Consider the following 15,230-nt stretch of genomic DNA (forward strand, 5'->3'; position numbering starts at 1 on the left):
TATGGGGTTGGAATACTGTGCTGAGGATCAGCCTTGGTTTGAAACATAGGTAGTGCAGGGCTAGTGGATAGTTGAGGAGCTAGATCCTTCCTGTAGACTGAGATTATGTAGGGAGATAAAATTTAAACCCATATTGAAACATAAAAATTATTCTTTCTTCTCTGCCCCCTTTTTGGGGGGGATGTCTGTAATTAGAATGAAACACAACGAGATTTCCAGATATTTGCTTAAATTGAATGGAGGTGAATTTGAGGGAGGGTGGGGGTGGTGTATGAAGGGGTGTTCAACAAGAGTCCTATGTACAATTCTGCAGTACCAATCCATAAATGTTTTGATTGTAACTATTCTCACTTTGCCTTTACTTTTTTTCTTCTGTTCATCTAATGATGCTATTTCAGGAAGTTTCACTCAATATTGAGGGGGAATTGTCTGCCTAAAAGGAAGTGGTGGGAAGATACAGGGGAAAAAAATTAATTTTTCTTAAAGAACAAAAAGGGATTGATGGAAGGGCTTTGAGTAGATAAGTAAAACCTCTTTCAGGCTGTACCATGAATTTTGTCAGTATTTGGAGATTCCCCTGCCCCCAAACTAAAAAGTGGTAAGGTTGTACATTTGTTCTGGCATGCTTTGGTCATAAACACTGTACTTACACTCTTGAGCAAAGTTGACATTCTGTATAAAAATTTTTAGAAAATGGGACTTATTTTCAGTTGTGAGAGTATTCATAATCTCTTCTTAAGAGGAAAGGAGATACAGTTAATTTGATTATTTCTATACAGTGGAAATATAATGACCAATCTCTTGCAATTTTGAATAGCATGGTGTACTGAATTTAAATTTTTATTGCTGTGTATGCCTTGGTTGTAGGACCGTGTGTATGTGCAACAAAATAACGTGGAGAATGTCTACAATTTGGGCTTGATTATTTTTCGAGATCAAGTTGTACGCTATGGCTGTATCAGGGATCACCTGCGGCAAACTCTGCTGGATATGATTGCACGAGAAAGGAAAGGAGAAGTTGTAGACAGGTAAGATGTTTGTAAGTGACTGTCTTTTGTTGTGAATAATTCCTGTTGCTTTATAAGAATGAATCAAGAACATAATCAAATCATTATTTAAAGCTGCATTTCTGATCACAAGTAAAATTTCTTCATAATCAGGGATAACATATTTCTTTGTACATTAAGGTTTAGCATAATGGTAAATGGGGAAGTTCATTAATTTTTTTTTTAATATTTGCCTTGTGTTTTTTATTAAAACTTCTGTTAAATCTCTCTGTTACTGCCTTGTGCCATTTGATTATAAAGTGCAGTTTTGACAGTTCTCTACCTCTTGCTACACACTATTTCCTCTGTACTGAGAGGCTGCTGCTTTTTTTTAAAAAAAGTTTTGAAGTTTTCTATTTTAATTCTATTTCCCTTCCTCATGTTTTGATCCATCTGTTTCCTGGTAGTTAATCTCTGAGCTTTTAAATATGTTCCTTGTGTTCTCTGGTCAGTTTAGTAGATGTGGAGTTTTGTGCCACATGCTGTAGATACTGCAGCTGAAGTAACTTCAAATTTGCAAGTTTTCATGTGCTTCTCCAGTTACAGAGCAGCTGTTGAGTGTGGAGACATGTAAACTCCATGCTACTTTGGCTGCAGTTCTGTGACTGAGATTGCCCAACATACAGTTTATGAAAAGAAAAATACTCCCTGGCAGCAGCTGTGTATTGTCCCCTGCTGCCAGAAAGTGGATTTTTTTTTTTTCCTGGATGCAGTTCCTTTTGTTGTCACATTTTACTGAAGTGTTTCTGTGCCTAACCAAATGCTTAACGTATTGATACATTTTCATTTTGTTGTTTTTTTGTCGCTGTTTAAAAAAAATAAAAACATCCCAGATTTTGCACAGCAACTCCCATCTGTGCAATTGTTTTGAATTGCTCAATTTCAACCTACATGTGCAGTTTTTAGTTTTCTTTGAAGTAGTATTTTTGGTTATATCCTTTTATGTTGAAATATATTTTTAATAGTTTTCTGAGTTAGTAGAACTTGAGACCTGCTTTCTCTATCATTCTGTTTAAAATACTTAATAAACACTGTCAGCTCCTTAGTTTAGAACAAAACCAATCTTGCTTCCATAATCTTTGAAAATCTGTCATTTACCAAACAGATTTAGGATGGATTTTCTATTATTATATTTAAGTTGATAGTATATTCTGAGTTGTTATTTTGCTGTGTACTCTGTTTTACAAGCACATAGATTTCTCAAGTTGTTAATAACTTACTTTTTGGCAGAGGCGCAATAAGAAATGCTTGCCAGATGTTAATGATTCTAGGTCTTGAGGGAAGGTCAGTCTATGAAGAAGACTTTGAGGCTCCGTTTTTGGAGATGTCTGCAGAATTTTTTCAGGTAAAGCAGTGTTGTAATATCATATTTGTAATGTGGTTATAATTGCCTGGAACTGTGAGAATTGGTGATGCTTTAATTGCTGCTTATTTGATGAGTGTGTCTATCTCTGTTAAATAAGAAAAAAAATACTAACTTTGCAGGAAAAGTAACGTAAATTTTACAGAATTGCCATAATTTGAATGTAGTTTTGAGCTATGGGTGCCAATAACATGTAAAGTAATTGTCACGCTAATCTCGTGCCTCCTTTGGGCTAGTTCATGCAACTCAGTCTGTCCCTGCATTGCAGCCACAGTCTTTTGAAATACCAGTAGCATGAAAGGTAATTCAAACTCTTTCAGGCTGGGAATGGAGAGGGGAGACTACCTGTCAAACTGCCTTTGAGGAAGCTTTGTTTCCTGCATAGTTTCTACATTTGTGAGTTACTTTTTGCAGTAAAATGAACTGATTCAAGAAATAAGTATATCCAAGTGGCTATCCAGTTGTTGACCAGCCACTGAATAACACAGTTTATTTCCTGAGTCTTTTTGTGATAGAGTTTCAGGAAAAAAGCCACTTGAGTGGTTGTTGAGTGTAATCATGCTCATCTATTGTTGGAAATTGATAGAAATTGTAAAAGCATGTTAAAAGATACTTAGATAATTTGTCAGTCTCCCCATTCTTAGGCAGGATGGACTGTCTCATATCCTCTGACCACCAGACTTCTTTGAGGATCAGAAGCATATGTTGCACAACTATTTTAAATTCATTGTATTCTGGTTTTCATTGGTGCTACATAAAATTAAGAAAAATAATTGCATTCATTTAAATTTTATTTCTTAGCTCTACCTTAAAAAAAAAACAAAAAACTTTCGTCCAAAAGACTGTGCTGACCATTATGGATAAAACCAGTTTGACATGAAATAATGAGCTCAGCATTGTCCCTAATGAGAATAAAGAGAACTATTGATCTTCACAACTCATAAATATGCCATAAACTGGTATTTGAAATGAATTTTTTCCTCTTCTCTATCCCCATCCTTCTGTTTGAACCTGTGGATAAAACTCTGCTTGGTAACTGGAAACTACTAGGTTGGCTTAGGTTTCTTTAGTGTGCAAAGTGCCATGTTCATATTGCATGTACCTACTCTTATGTATGTAACACAGTTTGTGTAATATAACCTTTATTTTCCGTTAAGCATGTATGTAAATCTTGAGGGTATAATGATCTCATTTGTTGGATATGCTGGGTTTGATTTGAACTTGCTTGTAAGTACTGCTCTGAAATAACTGGTAACTAATAACACTTCCTTTTCCCCTTTAAAAAAAAAAAGTCTAAAGTATTAATTTGTGTTAATCACAGATGGAAAGTCAGAAATTTTTAGCTGAAAACAGTGCTTCTGTATATATAAAGAAAGTAGAAGCTAGAATTAATGAAGAAATAGAACGGGTGATGCATTGTCTGGATAAATCAACAGAAGAACCAATTGTGAAAGTTGTTGAGAGGGAGCTTATTTCCAAGCATATGAAAACTATAGTGGAAATGGAGAACTCTGGGCTAGTTCATATGCTGAAAAATGGGAAGACAGAAGGTAAGACTGCATCACAGAAATGCTTATGATACTGCTTATTGTTTTTAAACATAGCATAAGTCAAGCTTAATGTTTATGTTCCTGTGTAATTGTAAAAACACTTTGGTGGCACCAGTTTTTGCAAACATTTAAGAATATTACTTAAAGGCTTATAGAGGGCTTTTAAGACAGATCCCATACATATAACTTGTTTCTGTTTAGTACCAGATACAGGTACTTTTTTTGGTAAGCCTTTCTTAAGAAAAGTACAAAACTATCGTAGTAGTCTTTGTTTTCTATGAGCCTTTTTTATATTTTCATTTCCTCTACTATGTATCTGTCAAAACACCGAAGTTTTCTGGCCCACAGGCAGCTATTTTAAAAGTGCAAGAGTAAATGGCTTATTTAATAGAAGTATTGCAGGACCAAATCTTGGGGAGAGAGCTTTGTTGCAGGATTAAAGTTGGCTGTTTTAAAGGATAAGCAGCTAGCTTATCAGAATAGTTGAAAAAGAAGGGCTTGGCTTGATGTGGTTTTCCCTAATAGAGGTTAATGTGGGACAGAATGATTGAATGAAAGGTACCATAGAAAGAAATAGAACATAAGTTTCTAAAGCAACGTAATGAAGAGAGTGATTGTAATGTCTATATTTATAAATGGGTGCTCACGCTAAAACGATAAGAATGGGAAACAGACTTGCTTGTTAGATTAATGGCCTTTGTTCGTTAAAGCAGCTTCAAAATTACTAGGTGGTAGTGACAAAGTGAGCAAATTTCTTAGCTGTAAGGAAAGAGAATTACTGTATTGAAAAGGAAAGTGATGATACTAAACACTTTTTCTTTAAAATCCAGTTAAGATAGCCTTCAGGCTCAGGGCACAAAAATAATGAACGGTATTCATAAGATACAGGAATTAGTTTAACTTGTGTAGGCCTTGGTTTGATTTAGTTAAATACTAGAGAGGAAATACTTGATGCATTGTGAAGATGAGATTTCACATAAATGTACAGGGATGGATTACTGTTTTGGAAAGCCATGTTAACCTAAGTCACTTCTCAGGATTTTTAGTTGGGTGAAACAATGTAATGTAAAATTTTTATGGCTGACTTTAAGACAAGTATGAATTAAACTCCAATTGTTTCCAGGTTTTGCTTTCAATACAGAAACAAGCGTCTCATTAGTGTTTTCCTATTTGCTTTAACTTAGATTTTTCTTATAACTTTTAATACAGCATTTGATTTTTGGGATGATAATCTTGGAAGCTACATTCTTAAATACCACTGGACAACGTGCATCTTACTGAAGCTTTAAGTGCACCATCCTTTAGCTCAGCAAGCGTCAACTTTTGCTGGTCCCAGGATCAGCCATAATGGATTCCATGCCATAAACAACCCAGAATAATTAAATACAATCTTTGGTTTTAATTTTGTGGCTGCTGTGATCAGCATGTTGTCAGGGGTAAAGAAAAAGGGACATCAGAAGATTCTAGTGCCTGAGCTGTTACGGGATGCTTTTTGTGGCTCAAGTGGCTAAACTTTTACTGTTGTCTTTTGCTAGGAGATGAATGAGTTAGACAAATAACAATCAGAGGGTGTCCTGCATAATGTCTTATTCTTGTTTCCAGACCTTGCTTGCATGTACAAGTTGTTTAGCCGTGTGCCAAATGGTCTGAAGACAATGTGTGAGTGCATGAGCTCATACCTGAGAGAGCAAGGCAAAGCACTAGTTTCTGAAGAGGGAGAAGGAAAGAATCCAGTTGACTACATACAGGTAGTAAAATATTTTAACTCTCTTTTCTTCCATCTCTCCCGCATTCCTCAGAGTTAACTACATGATTGATAAGGTAAACCTTAATATTGATTCAAAAGGGATTACTACTATTATTATTATTATTATTATTATTATTATTATTATTATTATTATTAGTAATAATAATAATAATAAGCTACATTTCTATTTTTTCAAAATGTACATTTTCTGAATTTTCCTCACATGTTTAGAATTCTTAAGTTGCTTGCAAAGTATATGCTTGGGTTTTGTGCTTTTGGTAGCTGCTTTTACTAAACAACATATTCCAGCTAATTATCTAACTGCTGGGAACTTTTTGGATTATCCTAAATGATATTATCCTAAATGCCTTGAGTGAGTTGTGTGTCTGCTGGCAGTTAGCTTTATAGTGGTTTATATTTTGTTTAATTTTATGTATTGTTAGCTATCAGTGTTTGAGACAAAAATCACATGATGGTATTTCATGGCAAAATTAACTGTGACTGAGAGGTGAATGTGTTACAAATCATAACAAATTACTGGCTTCATTCTTGATCTCCCTGAGAAACAGAACACTTCTGCATGTTAAAAGATGTAAGTGTTCTTTCTTTCTTTGTTCTCCATCTCTTGCTAAGTGATGTGTACCATTGATTTATCAAGATCACTAAATATGCTTCAGGACTGTTTGTCATCTTTTCTCTTCCGCTTCTTCTACAGAAGATGGTTTTAAATTTGCACATAAAATCTTCAGAGTTCATTGAACTTTAAGGAAATGTTTCTATAGCTGGAAGATGTTTTATACTTAATGTGAAAATGTGTGTTCATTAAATGTCAAGGGTTTTTTTTTAAATGTGTAGTTGAAGTCCTTTGTCTGGTCTTTATGAGAAACATTTAATGCTGTATGTCTATTATGTCTAGTTTTATTTGAAATCAATAACTTTGTTAGAACTGGTTACTGCTAGAAGAAGCCATTTGAGTATTGAAACATTTTTGATTGGATTATTAATTTTCTGGCAATGCTGAAGCAAATTTCTTGCTAAGCTTGGACAAGTATCACCTCTCCAAGGATTGATAAAAAGAAGAGAGAATGCTCTTTGAAATTTATTAGGTTTAATGATTAAGGGCTGTTAGGTTTTTTGTGGTGGTATGATTTTTTTTTTAAAAAAAGCACATGTTATAAAAAATAAGTGTCTGAATTACTTTGAAGTAATTTTCACTCCTTTTAAATCCTGATGGACCTAAAAGAGTATCATAAAAAAATTAACTGAGTGGAAAAACTTAATTATAAAGATGCTATTGATGTTTCCCGCTACAAAGGCGAATAGCATAATGAAGCTGAAGACTTACAGCCTTACTGCATGTGCATTGGCAGAGCTCATCCTCTCAGCCCATCAATGTGTTCCCCAACCATCTCATGAAGGTGTTCTAGGGAAGGGATTGATGCTTGATTACCACTAAACCCACAAATAGGTTTATCCTCCACTTCCATTGACACGATGGAAGAAGATAAAAATACCTGTGAATTGAGAAACCACCTCACTCTACTCATCTCAGCCATGTTCATATGACTCTTTCAAGGACTTAAATAGCAATAAGATGACAGACAAGGAAGCTACATTACACCATCAAGAAAAAAACTTCATCATAGTCCAGCACTGCTTCTGCAACATAACCTCACCAAACCCTGAGCATATTTGGTGAGATGATTGCAAAGCATTGCCAGGGGATTAGATTTAACACTTCTTATAGTAATTTGAAGGGATGTTGAAATGCTGTTGTAATTTAAGGTACTAACAGTTTCTCCTGTTTAACGCCAGGTTGTTCAGATGGTGTACTCCTGGAGAGGAGACATAAACTAACCTTGGTAAACAGAGAGATAGTGGGATTTACTTTGAATTTAAAATTTCTAATACGCATTAATTAGCCTGTGTAAAGACCATTCCTTTAAGTGAGATGGTGAGTTCCTAAGAAATGTTACTACTTCTTTGAGTAATTCTTGAATGGCTTCTTTAAGTAACCACATATAAATAACTTCTCAAGAAACAGAGGACTTGAAGATCATTTTACCTGAACTGGTTTTGTAGGCACTTGTTAACCATGATACATTTAACTCCCTAGTAAAATTTTCTTCCCCCCTTCCATGAATGCTGTCTTAGTTATGTCTAAGCCCTGTGCATATCATATACTCAGCGAGGTGCTCAGGTGATTTTTTAAGATGCTTCCCCTTCCTGCACTCAGTTGTTTTAACTCTGGGTGAAGATGGTGGAAACCCTAAAAAATGATAAGAATCTGATGATTTAGCTCAGAGGAAGTGGTTCAGTTCAAGCCTGTGAGCTTCATGCTGTGGTAATTGGCGAGCTAATGTTTGTATCTAACTTTAATATGTTCACAGTTATTCTTAAAGATCACTAAGAAACATGCAACTAAATAATGCCGAACGTGTTCCTGTATTGAAATTATTGGAGGGGAAACTCTCTAAAAAAAAAAAACCACCAACAGGTTGCCTGTTGTTGCAGCATGTTTTCTTCGCAGATTTGTTTAGTAGCTCTAGGGATGCAGTTACTGGGGGCTTAGCCTCATCCTTCCCATATCCTCTATTTATGATAGTGACTTTGTCAGCGTTATTTGAAATAGAAAAGGCTTAACCAAGTACAACAGATATCTCCTTTAAGTTGTGGATTTAATTATACAGTAAATCAACCTGTTAAACAAGGGTGATTAAAAAAAAATTCTTAATCTTTGAGTAGCCTAGTACAACAAACTGCACCAGTATTTGACACCAGCATTTTAGCCAGTTTATCTGCAAATTGCTTCTCTAAGAGATTTACAGCAGCTATAGATATTTTAAATGGGAATGGAGTTTCAGATGCTTTCTAATAGTGCCAGAGAGCGCTTTGCAGAATCTCTGACTGTAGATGTGATCTAATCTGTGACTTCATCTATTGTTACTGTTTTACAGCTTACAACCTCGAATCATGAAAATGTTTTTGCTTTTTTTTTTTTTAAAAGGGTTTACTGGATTTGAAGAGTAGGTTTGACCGTTTTCTTCAAGAATCTTTCAATAATGATCGACTATTCAAACAAACTATTGCGGGTGACTTCGAGTACTTCCTCAACCTCAACTCTAGGTCTCCAGAGTACCTCTCATTATTTATTGATGATAAGCTGAAAAAGGGAGTCAAAGGAGTAAGTATAAATTAAATTAAAAGGTCACACTCTTTGCTGTGTTAACTTGGATGAAATTCAACTAAGTTACTTCCTAAATATTATTTTTATATTAAGATAAATGGCAATATTGCCTTTAAAAAGGTATATGTAACACATCTGAGCTCATAACACTTTATATCTAAACTTACAGAAATGTAAGGCACAAGATCTCAAGATGTTGTGTGGCTTGTCCCCCATCTCTGAAGCAGTATACCTGGATTAATTCTGACAGATACCTACCCCCTCAAAAAAAAAATTCCAGTAAATTCTGCAGTTCTGTTCCTTCAGAACCTTTAATTTCCTTAATTATATTTATAGTTTGGCGGATGTTCTCAATATCTAATAACTTCTTTCGAAAATTAACTCACTTGGGTAGGGAAAACAGTTTGTCTTTGCTTCTTTTTACTGTTTTTACATATCAGAGGACTATTATCATATCTGTCTCTTCTTGCTTAAGTACAGCTGTTTCCTTCAGTCTTACCTCATAGCTTCTTTCACGAAATTTTTTGAGGTGCAGTACCCAGAAGTGGACAGGATGGTTCAGCTGAGTCTTCAGCATCTCTGAATAAAGCTGAAATTATTGCATGCATCTTATACTTTGGGAATCAAATAGTAAATTCTACTTATTTATAAAATAAGTAATCATTTCATTTGTTGAAGCACTAGACAGGCTTTGCAAACAAGTCTTAACACTTAAAAGCTTTCATTCCAAGCTAACTTCTAAAAACCCTTGATACTGGCTTCCATCTGTGCTTTTTTTAAAAAAAAAACACCACATAAAAATTTATCCAGGAACTTTTACTGTGTTTATGCAGGCATTGTACCCATCCATTGTCTCCCTTTCCCCTCAAGATTGCTTTTCTCTCCATCTATTTGTTTCTCCACTCTGTTGAGTTTGTGCACTGTTCTTCTGGCTTAATCGTTCACATGTTGGACCAGTTTTGTTGGCTTCTTTAATAGGCTACAGTTAGACCATATGCTTGCTATAAATTACTTCAAGTATTTAGGTCATATAAGATACTTGTGCTGGAAGGTTAAAACCAGCTAATTATTTATTTTACAGCTAACAGAGCAAGAAGTAGAAACTATATTGGATAAGGCAATGGTTTTGTTTAGGTTTATGCAAGAGAAAGATGTTTTTGAACGCTATTACAAGCAGCACTTGGCAAGAAGACTTCTCACAAACAAGAGTGTTTCAGATGACTCTGAGAAAAATATGATATCTAAATTAAAGGTAAGACAGTATCTGCATACTTTTTACTTCATTTTTTTCATAAATAAGGTTTCTTGTTTTAAATAAGGAATATATAGATAACATACATCTTGATTGCTGTTATACTAATTTGATTTTTAAAGCCCCAACAGAAAAAAAAAAAAAAAGGCTTTTCTGACTTATTTTCTGGAAATAAAAGGAAGGAAATACTGGAAAGCACTTGTGTTGAGACAGCGATCTAGAAAAGAAAACTAATTAATTTCAAAATTTGTTAAGACTTGTCAAATAAGCTCAACTCCTGTGATCTAGTGACTGGATTTAAAGACAAGATGGTGTTTTATCCTATACTTTCTGTTACAGTAGAATTTTTTTATTGAATGCATTGTTGGTGGGTTTTTAGTTCCATGTGCAGACTGGTGATAATGCTCAATTCCTTTCTCATTCAATAGTTTAAGATAGATTGGGGGGGGCGAGAGATCTTTGTATCGATGTCGGGAAAGATGTTTTCCTTAGTTGGTTCAGATGTCTCCAAATTATCGGTATTAATTCCTTCCCAGTTACCTCTCCACTTCTTCTAGCCTGGTGATTTAGAAGGCCCAGGGCATACATTTCCAAGATGAATTGGTGGACCAGAACTGCCTACTTTTCTTACAGTTTTGCACCATGATTAGGATGCTGAAGCTAACACGCTTACCTTAACCATGTATGTTAAAGTATGTGTTAGAAATAGGCATGAAGTCCTCCATGTGCAAGTGTAATGTTTGTGTACAGGTGTGTATATATATATATATATATGCATATGTCCCCAATTCTCAAAAGATATAGTAATCTCACTTGGTAATCTACAGTAAACCTTTAAAGTTGCACTCTCAGGACAACAGGGTTTTACTCTGACACAAAGTTTGTTTCCCTTTACAGTATCATGCTAAAAAGCAGGTGAAAGTGTATGCCTTGATCTGATAAGCTCTTACAGATTTATTTTTTAAAAAAAGATGAGATAGGAAGCTAAAAGGAAATGAAAAATACAGTAATGGAGAAAAGAGAAGAAAGTTTTAGTATGTGTAGGGCAAACTCTTACATGAAATAGGAGGTTCTAAAGGTAATGCAAATGGGAATCCCAGTAACCAAATGTACAGAAATATCATTTTTATGAGATTTATAAACTAACTCTTAGTCTTGCAGTTCACCAGAAGCTCTGTTTTCATCGTGCTGGCACAACAAGTTATTTTGTTTATTTTTAGACTGAATGTGGATGTCAGTTCACATCTAAACTGGAAGGAATGTTCAGGGACATGAGCATCTCAAACACGACGATGGACGAGTTCAGGCAGCATCTGCAGGCAACTGGGGTAAGAGTGTGGGGGTCTGTGTACTTTACTTCAGCACAAACCTTAGACCTTTATCAAGAATTTGTTAGCATATGTGTGTGGAAAGGATTTTGTTAGCATGCTCAAATCATACTACTTCTGTGTTTCTCTCATCCACACTTTGTATTTCACGAAGTGCAAAAATCAGTTCGAAGCTTGTTCCACAGCTTGTGTAGTGCCAGTTCCAGTCCATAAAATCCCGTTTCAACTCCTGCGTATACCCGCGTTCTGCAGGAAGGGGACGAACGTTCCCCCGCGCCCGGGCCCGGAGCCCGCTCAGCGCCGCCGCGCCCGCCAGGGGGCGCCCGCTGCCCACCTTCCCCCCAGCTGTGCCGGCTGCCTTCCCCCCACAGCTGGGACCGGCTGCCCGCTCTTATGTGCACAGAAACACAGTGTCACCAGCACAGTCCTCCCTTTCTCACTCTGTAAAGGTAATCTTTGTTGTGACCCATGTTTTATGCTAACAGCAGGAAAAAGACTGCATGCTGCAGGGTTTTGACAAACATACCATATCAAGTTTAACTTCCCTGATGCAGTTAATGCCTTTACTAAAAGCAGAACTAACATTTTACTTAAATTGCTAAATATGGACTTAATTGTTCAATCAGGAAGTGTTACAACTTGTTGTAACAGCGACCCCTGGAATATTGCATAACGGAGAGATCTCTTCATTTTGAGATATCAGATTGCTTGCTCTAAACACTTCTTTCTATACTGATACTCACTAGGGCATAATAAACAACCAGGTAGTTCCCTGTCTGCAGGTAAGTCAACCATGTTTGAATCAGTTTTGGAAATCTGAATGCCAGGAATATGTCTGTGGATATTCTCTGCGTAGTGTCACTGGTTGTGTAAGGTGATCTGAAATTTTTGCTGTCTTGAAGCAGTCACAGCTGAAATCTTTCTCATAACTGTGAATCATCATGAGTGAAAGAATGGTATGTTCTCACAGTGGATACAGAAAAGGTTATAGAGGATATGGATCGATATAAAGGTGTTTGTGGACAAGCAGCTTTACTACCCCTTTTTTTCTTTGGAGGTTAATCATGTTTTCTTTATAGAATGCTTGAAATACTAATTTCAAGAAAAACTTGTTAGAGCATTTGTAGTTCTTAGGTAGCAGACCAAACTTGTACAAGGGTTTTTTTTCTTTAAAGATTCATGTACTTTACATGACAGTTTTACATTAATTGAGTTAACAAATGATTTATCCATATTCTTTTTAGCTATTTACAGCTAAGAAGATAAATCTAAAATGTTAACAAATATTCTGCTAGGCCTTATTTGAAACTTAATCATTTTCTTGGCAAGGCATCAGCAGTTCACCTGATGGTTACCTTTTGGTCAGCCTAATCATGGCCTTTTAATGGAATTTCTGGAGTGTTTATTTATGATGGAAGTGTATGTTTTTCTATTAGTGTCAGTAATATTTGAGAGGAAATATAAACATGAAGATTTTGGGGGTTTTATGTTACACTTTCTGGCGATACTGTGTTTTATATGAAATAGTCAGTTCTATCTTTTTTAAACAATTTGTCTACATTGAATATGTATGGTGCCCCTGGAGGAGTTGGGCATCTGTGCTTCTCTAAATAATCCTACCTGCAGAGTCTCCTGCTGGATCCTATATCCTGAAGTACAGGTAGTGCCAAGGACTGCATAGATAATCGGTTTGCTATCAATATGTGGAAGGCTCAGCAGTAGGGAAAGTCCAAGATAATAGATTACAACTAATTCCTACAACTATGATTTTGAAACTTAAGTGTGTTGGAGTTTCATGGAGATTAGATCACTTAAAGGCACTGTGCATTAGTTCACACCATTTTTATGCTGAATGGACATCTTGTAAAATAAAGTGCTTCCAAAACTTTTTCAAATTGCAGACTGTGCAGTGCTCTGTGTAATCTATGATGTGAGGCATTCTAAATTAATGTTGTCTTCTGGTCTGACTAAGACCGGAAAAATTCAGGAAAAGGTTGCCATTTCAACTAAGACATTTCAGTTGGAAATGAAGATATTTTCTATATCTTTCTGTGTGCATTGATGGCCTTTCCCTACACCTTGGCTGGAGGGAGAAAACTGTTGAAGCTTTTTTTTTTTTTTGGTGATTCACAGATTAACTAGTCTCCTGTGTCTAAATGGCTGTTTGAATTTCTCTTGTGAGCCTCATGACGTTGGTGATAGGAAATTAGAAGCATGGCAGTAATGCTGGCTACAGAATAACCTTTATATGGGTATTTGTGTGCTTTTGCAAATTGTTCCTCTTAAACCTTAAAAATTCAGTCAAAGCAATTTCTGTATGAGTAGCCTGTCACCAGTCTGTCTAGAATTTTCAGAAGTTTCCTAGGTACAAGTTTGTTGATACACACAGGCATTCAACACACAATACAACAGTTCTTCCATAGTGCATGGAAATGCTACTTTGCTATTTAATAGTGGAAGATTCTGAGTTAGTATGACGGTTTTAGACCTTCTAAAAATATAATGTGCTCTATTTCTATGTAGTACACTTATGTTTTTTCTTTTCCATAATGTGTGTGCTTTGAAGATATTAGTTATACCTCCTAGAGCTGAAAGTAGTCAGTTTTAAATTTAGTAATATTTAGCTTAGTTGAGCTGATCCTCATTATACCTAATGAGGATTATGCCTTGCTGGTAGCCAGATGTTTATCACCTACTACACAACTATCAGTACCTTAGCTGCAGAATGTTTCCTAACCAGTGCTGAATATTTATAGTAAGGCGTGTCTTTAGGGGAAGTGGCTAGGTTGTGAGTAACTGTTTACACTGCAGTCTAGAGGTAAATTGCAGGAAGAGCTCCCTATGGTTTAACATTAGATATTCAGTATTTACTCTGCTTCCAGAGAGTACATTTATCGGTTTCAGATTAACTGTTTATACATTTATACTACTGGCTTTACTGTAGGTCATCAAAAACCTCTTCAGAAAGAATTGTTACATGTATGAGGAGTTCTTTTTATGATCACAGACATTTCATTATTGATTAAGAATTTATTTTGTACTCTTAAACAACAGAGGGGAATAATTTGGAGAATTTTTGCTGTACCATCTGCTCTGATAGTGGTGAATTCACTTGTCTGGCTTTGTAAAAATAATGTTTATAGATATGTGTCTGGTTTTGTCTTTGTGAAAATTCTAGACATTCTACACTGATACAGAAAAATGGTGAAATGTGGTCCTGTTTTAAATAGCGGATGTTTTCTTCAATTGTCCTTAGGTCTCATTAGGTGGTGTTGATCTTACAGTGCGGGTCCTCACAACAGGTTACTGGCCTACTCAGTCAGCCACACCAAAGTGCAACATCCCTCCAGCTCCCAGACATGCTTTTGAAATATTTAGAAGGTATGTATTAAAACATTCTTAGGTAGAGATTTTAAGAAGAAACTTTCTAAACTTAACTTACAGATGTGTTTTACCATTAAAGACATGCTAGCATACTGCTCTTCACTGCATGTGAAAATCAGAGAATGCAATAGTCACATTATGAGGCTTGAATTTTTGGGAGCTTTTAGGTAGAACTCTAACAAGAGTTAGTGTTTTGAAAAAGCAAAAGTTAGAAATTTCTTAAGAGTATTCTTAATGGCTATGGAAAGTCTATGTAACTGTTTAAAGCAATTTCCTCTTAGATACAAAATGTGAACTACGTATTACTGAGTTTTCAATTCAATTATATTACAGATTTTATTTAGCCAAACATAGTGGGCGACAGCTGACACTC

The 15,230-nt window shown here is 35.6% G+C and overlaps 1 protein-coding gene across 1 annotated transcript in view; it reads left to right on the forward strand.

The window, feature by feature from the left end:
• The window catches only part of CUL3 (cullin 3), a 38,595-nt gene that overhangs the window by 14,582 nt on the left and 8,783 nt on the right, over positions 1-15,230 (forward strand). The window contains 9 exon segments of the mRNA XM_026854830.1: positions 868-1,028; positions 2,277-2,391; positions 3,731-3,959; positions 5,562-5,707; positions 8,714-8,890; positions 9,975-10,145; positions 11,366-11,473; positions 14,730-14,854; positions 15,191-15,230. The exon segment at positions 15,191-15,230 is cut by the window's right edge and continues 13 nt beyond it. Coding sequence (XP_026710631.1) covers positions 868-1,028; positions 2,277-2,391; positions 3,731-3,959; positions 5,562-5,707; positions 8,714-8,890; positions 9,975-10,145; positions 11,366-11,473; positions 14,730-14,854; positions 15,191-15,230 — 1,272 coding nt within the window.

This window comes from Athene cunicularia (assembly GCF_003259725.1).
Source record: "Athene cunicularia isolate RWA chromosome 9 unlocalized genomic scaffold, athCun1 chr9_part1, whole genome shotgun sequence".
In the NCBI taxonomy this organism is placed as follows: Eukaryota; Metazoa; Chordata; class Aves; order Strigiformes; family Strigidae; genus Athene; species Athene cunicularia.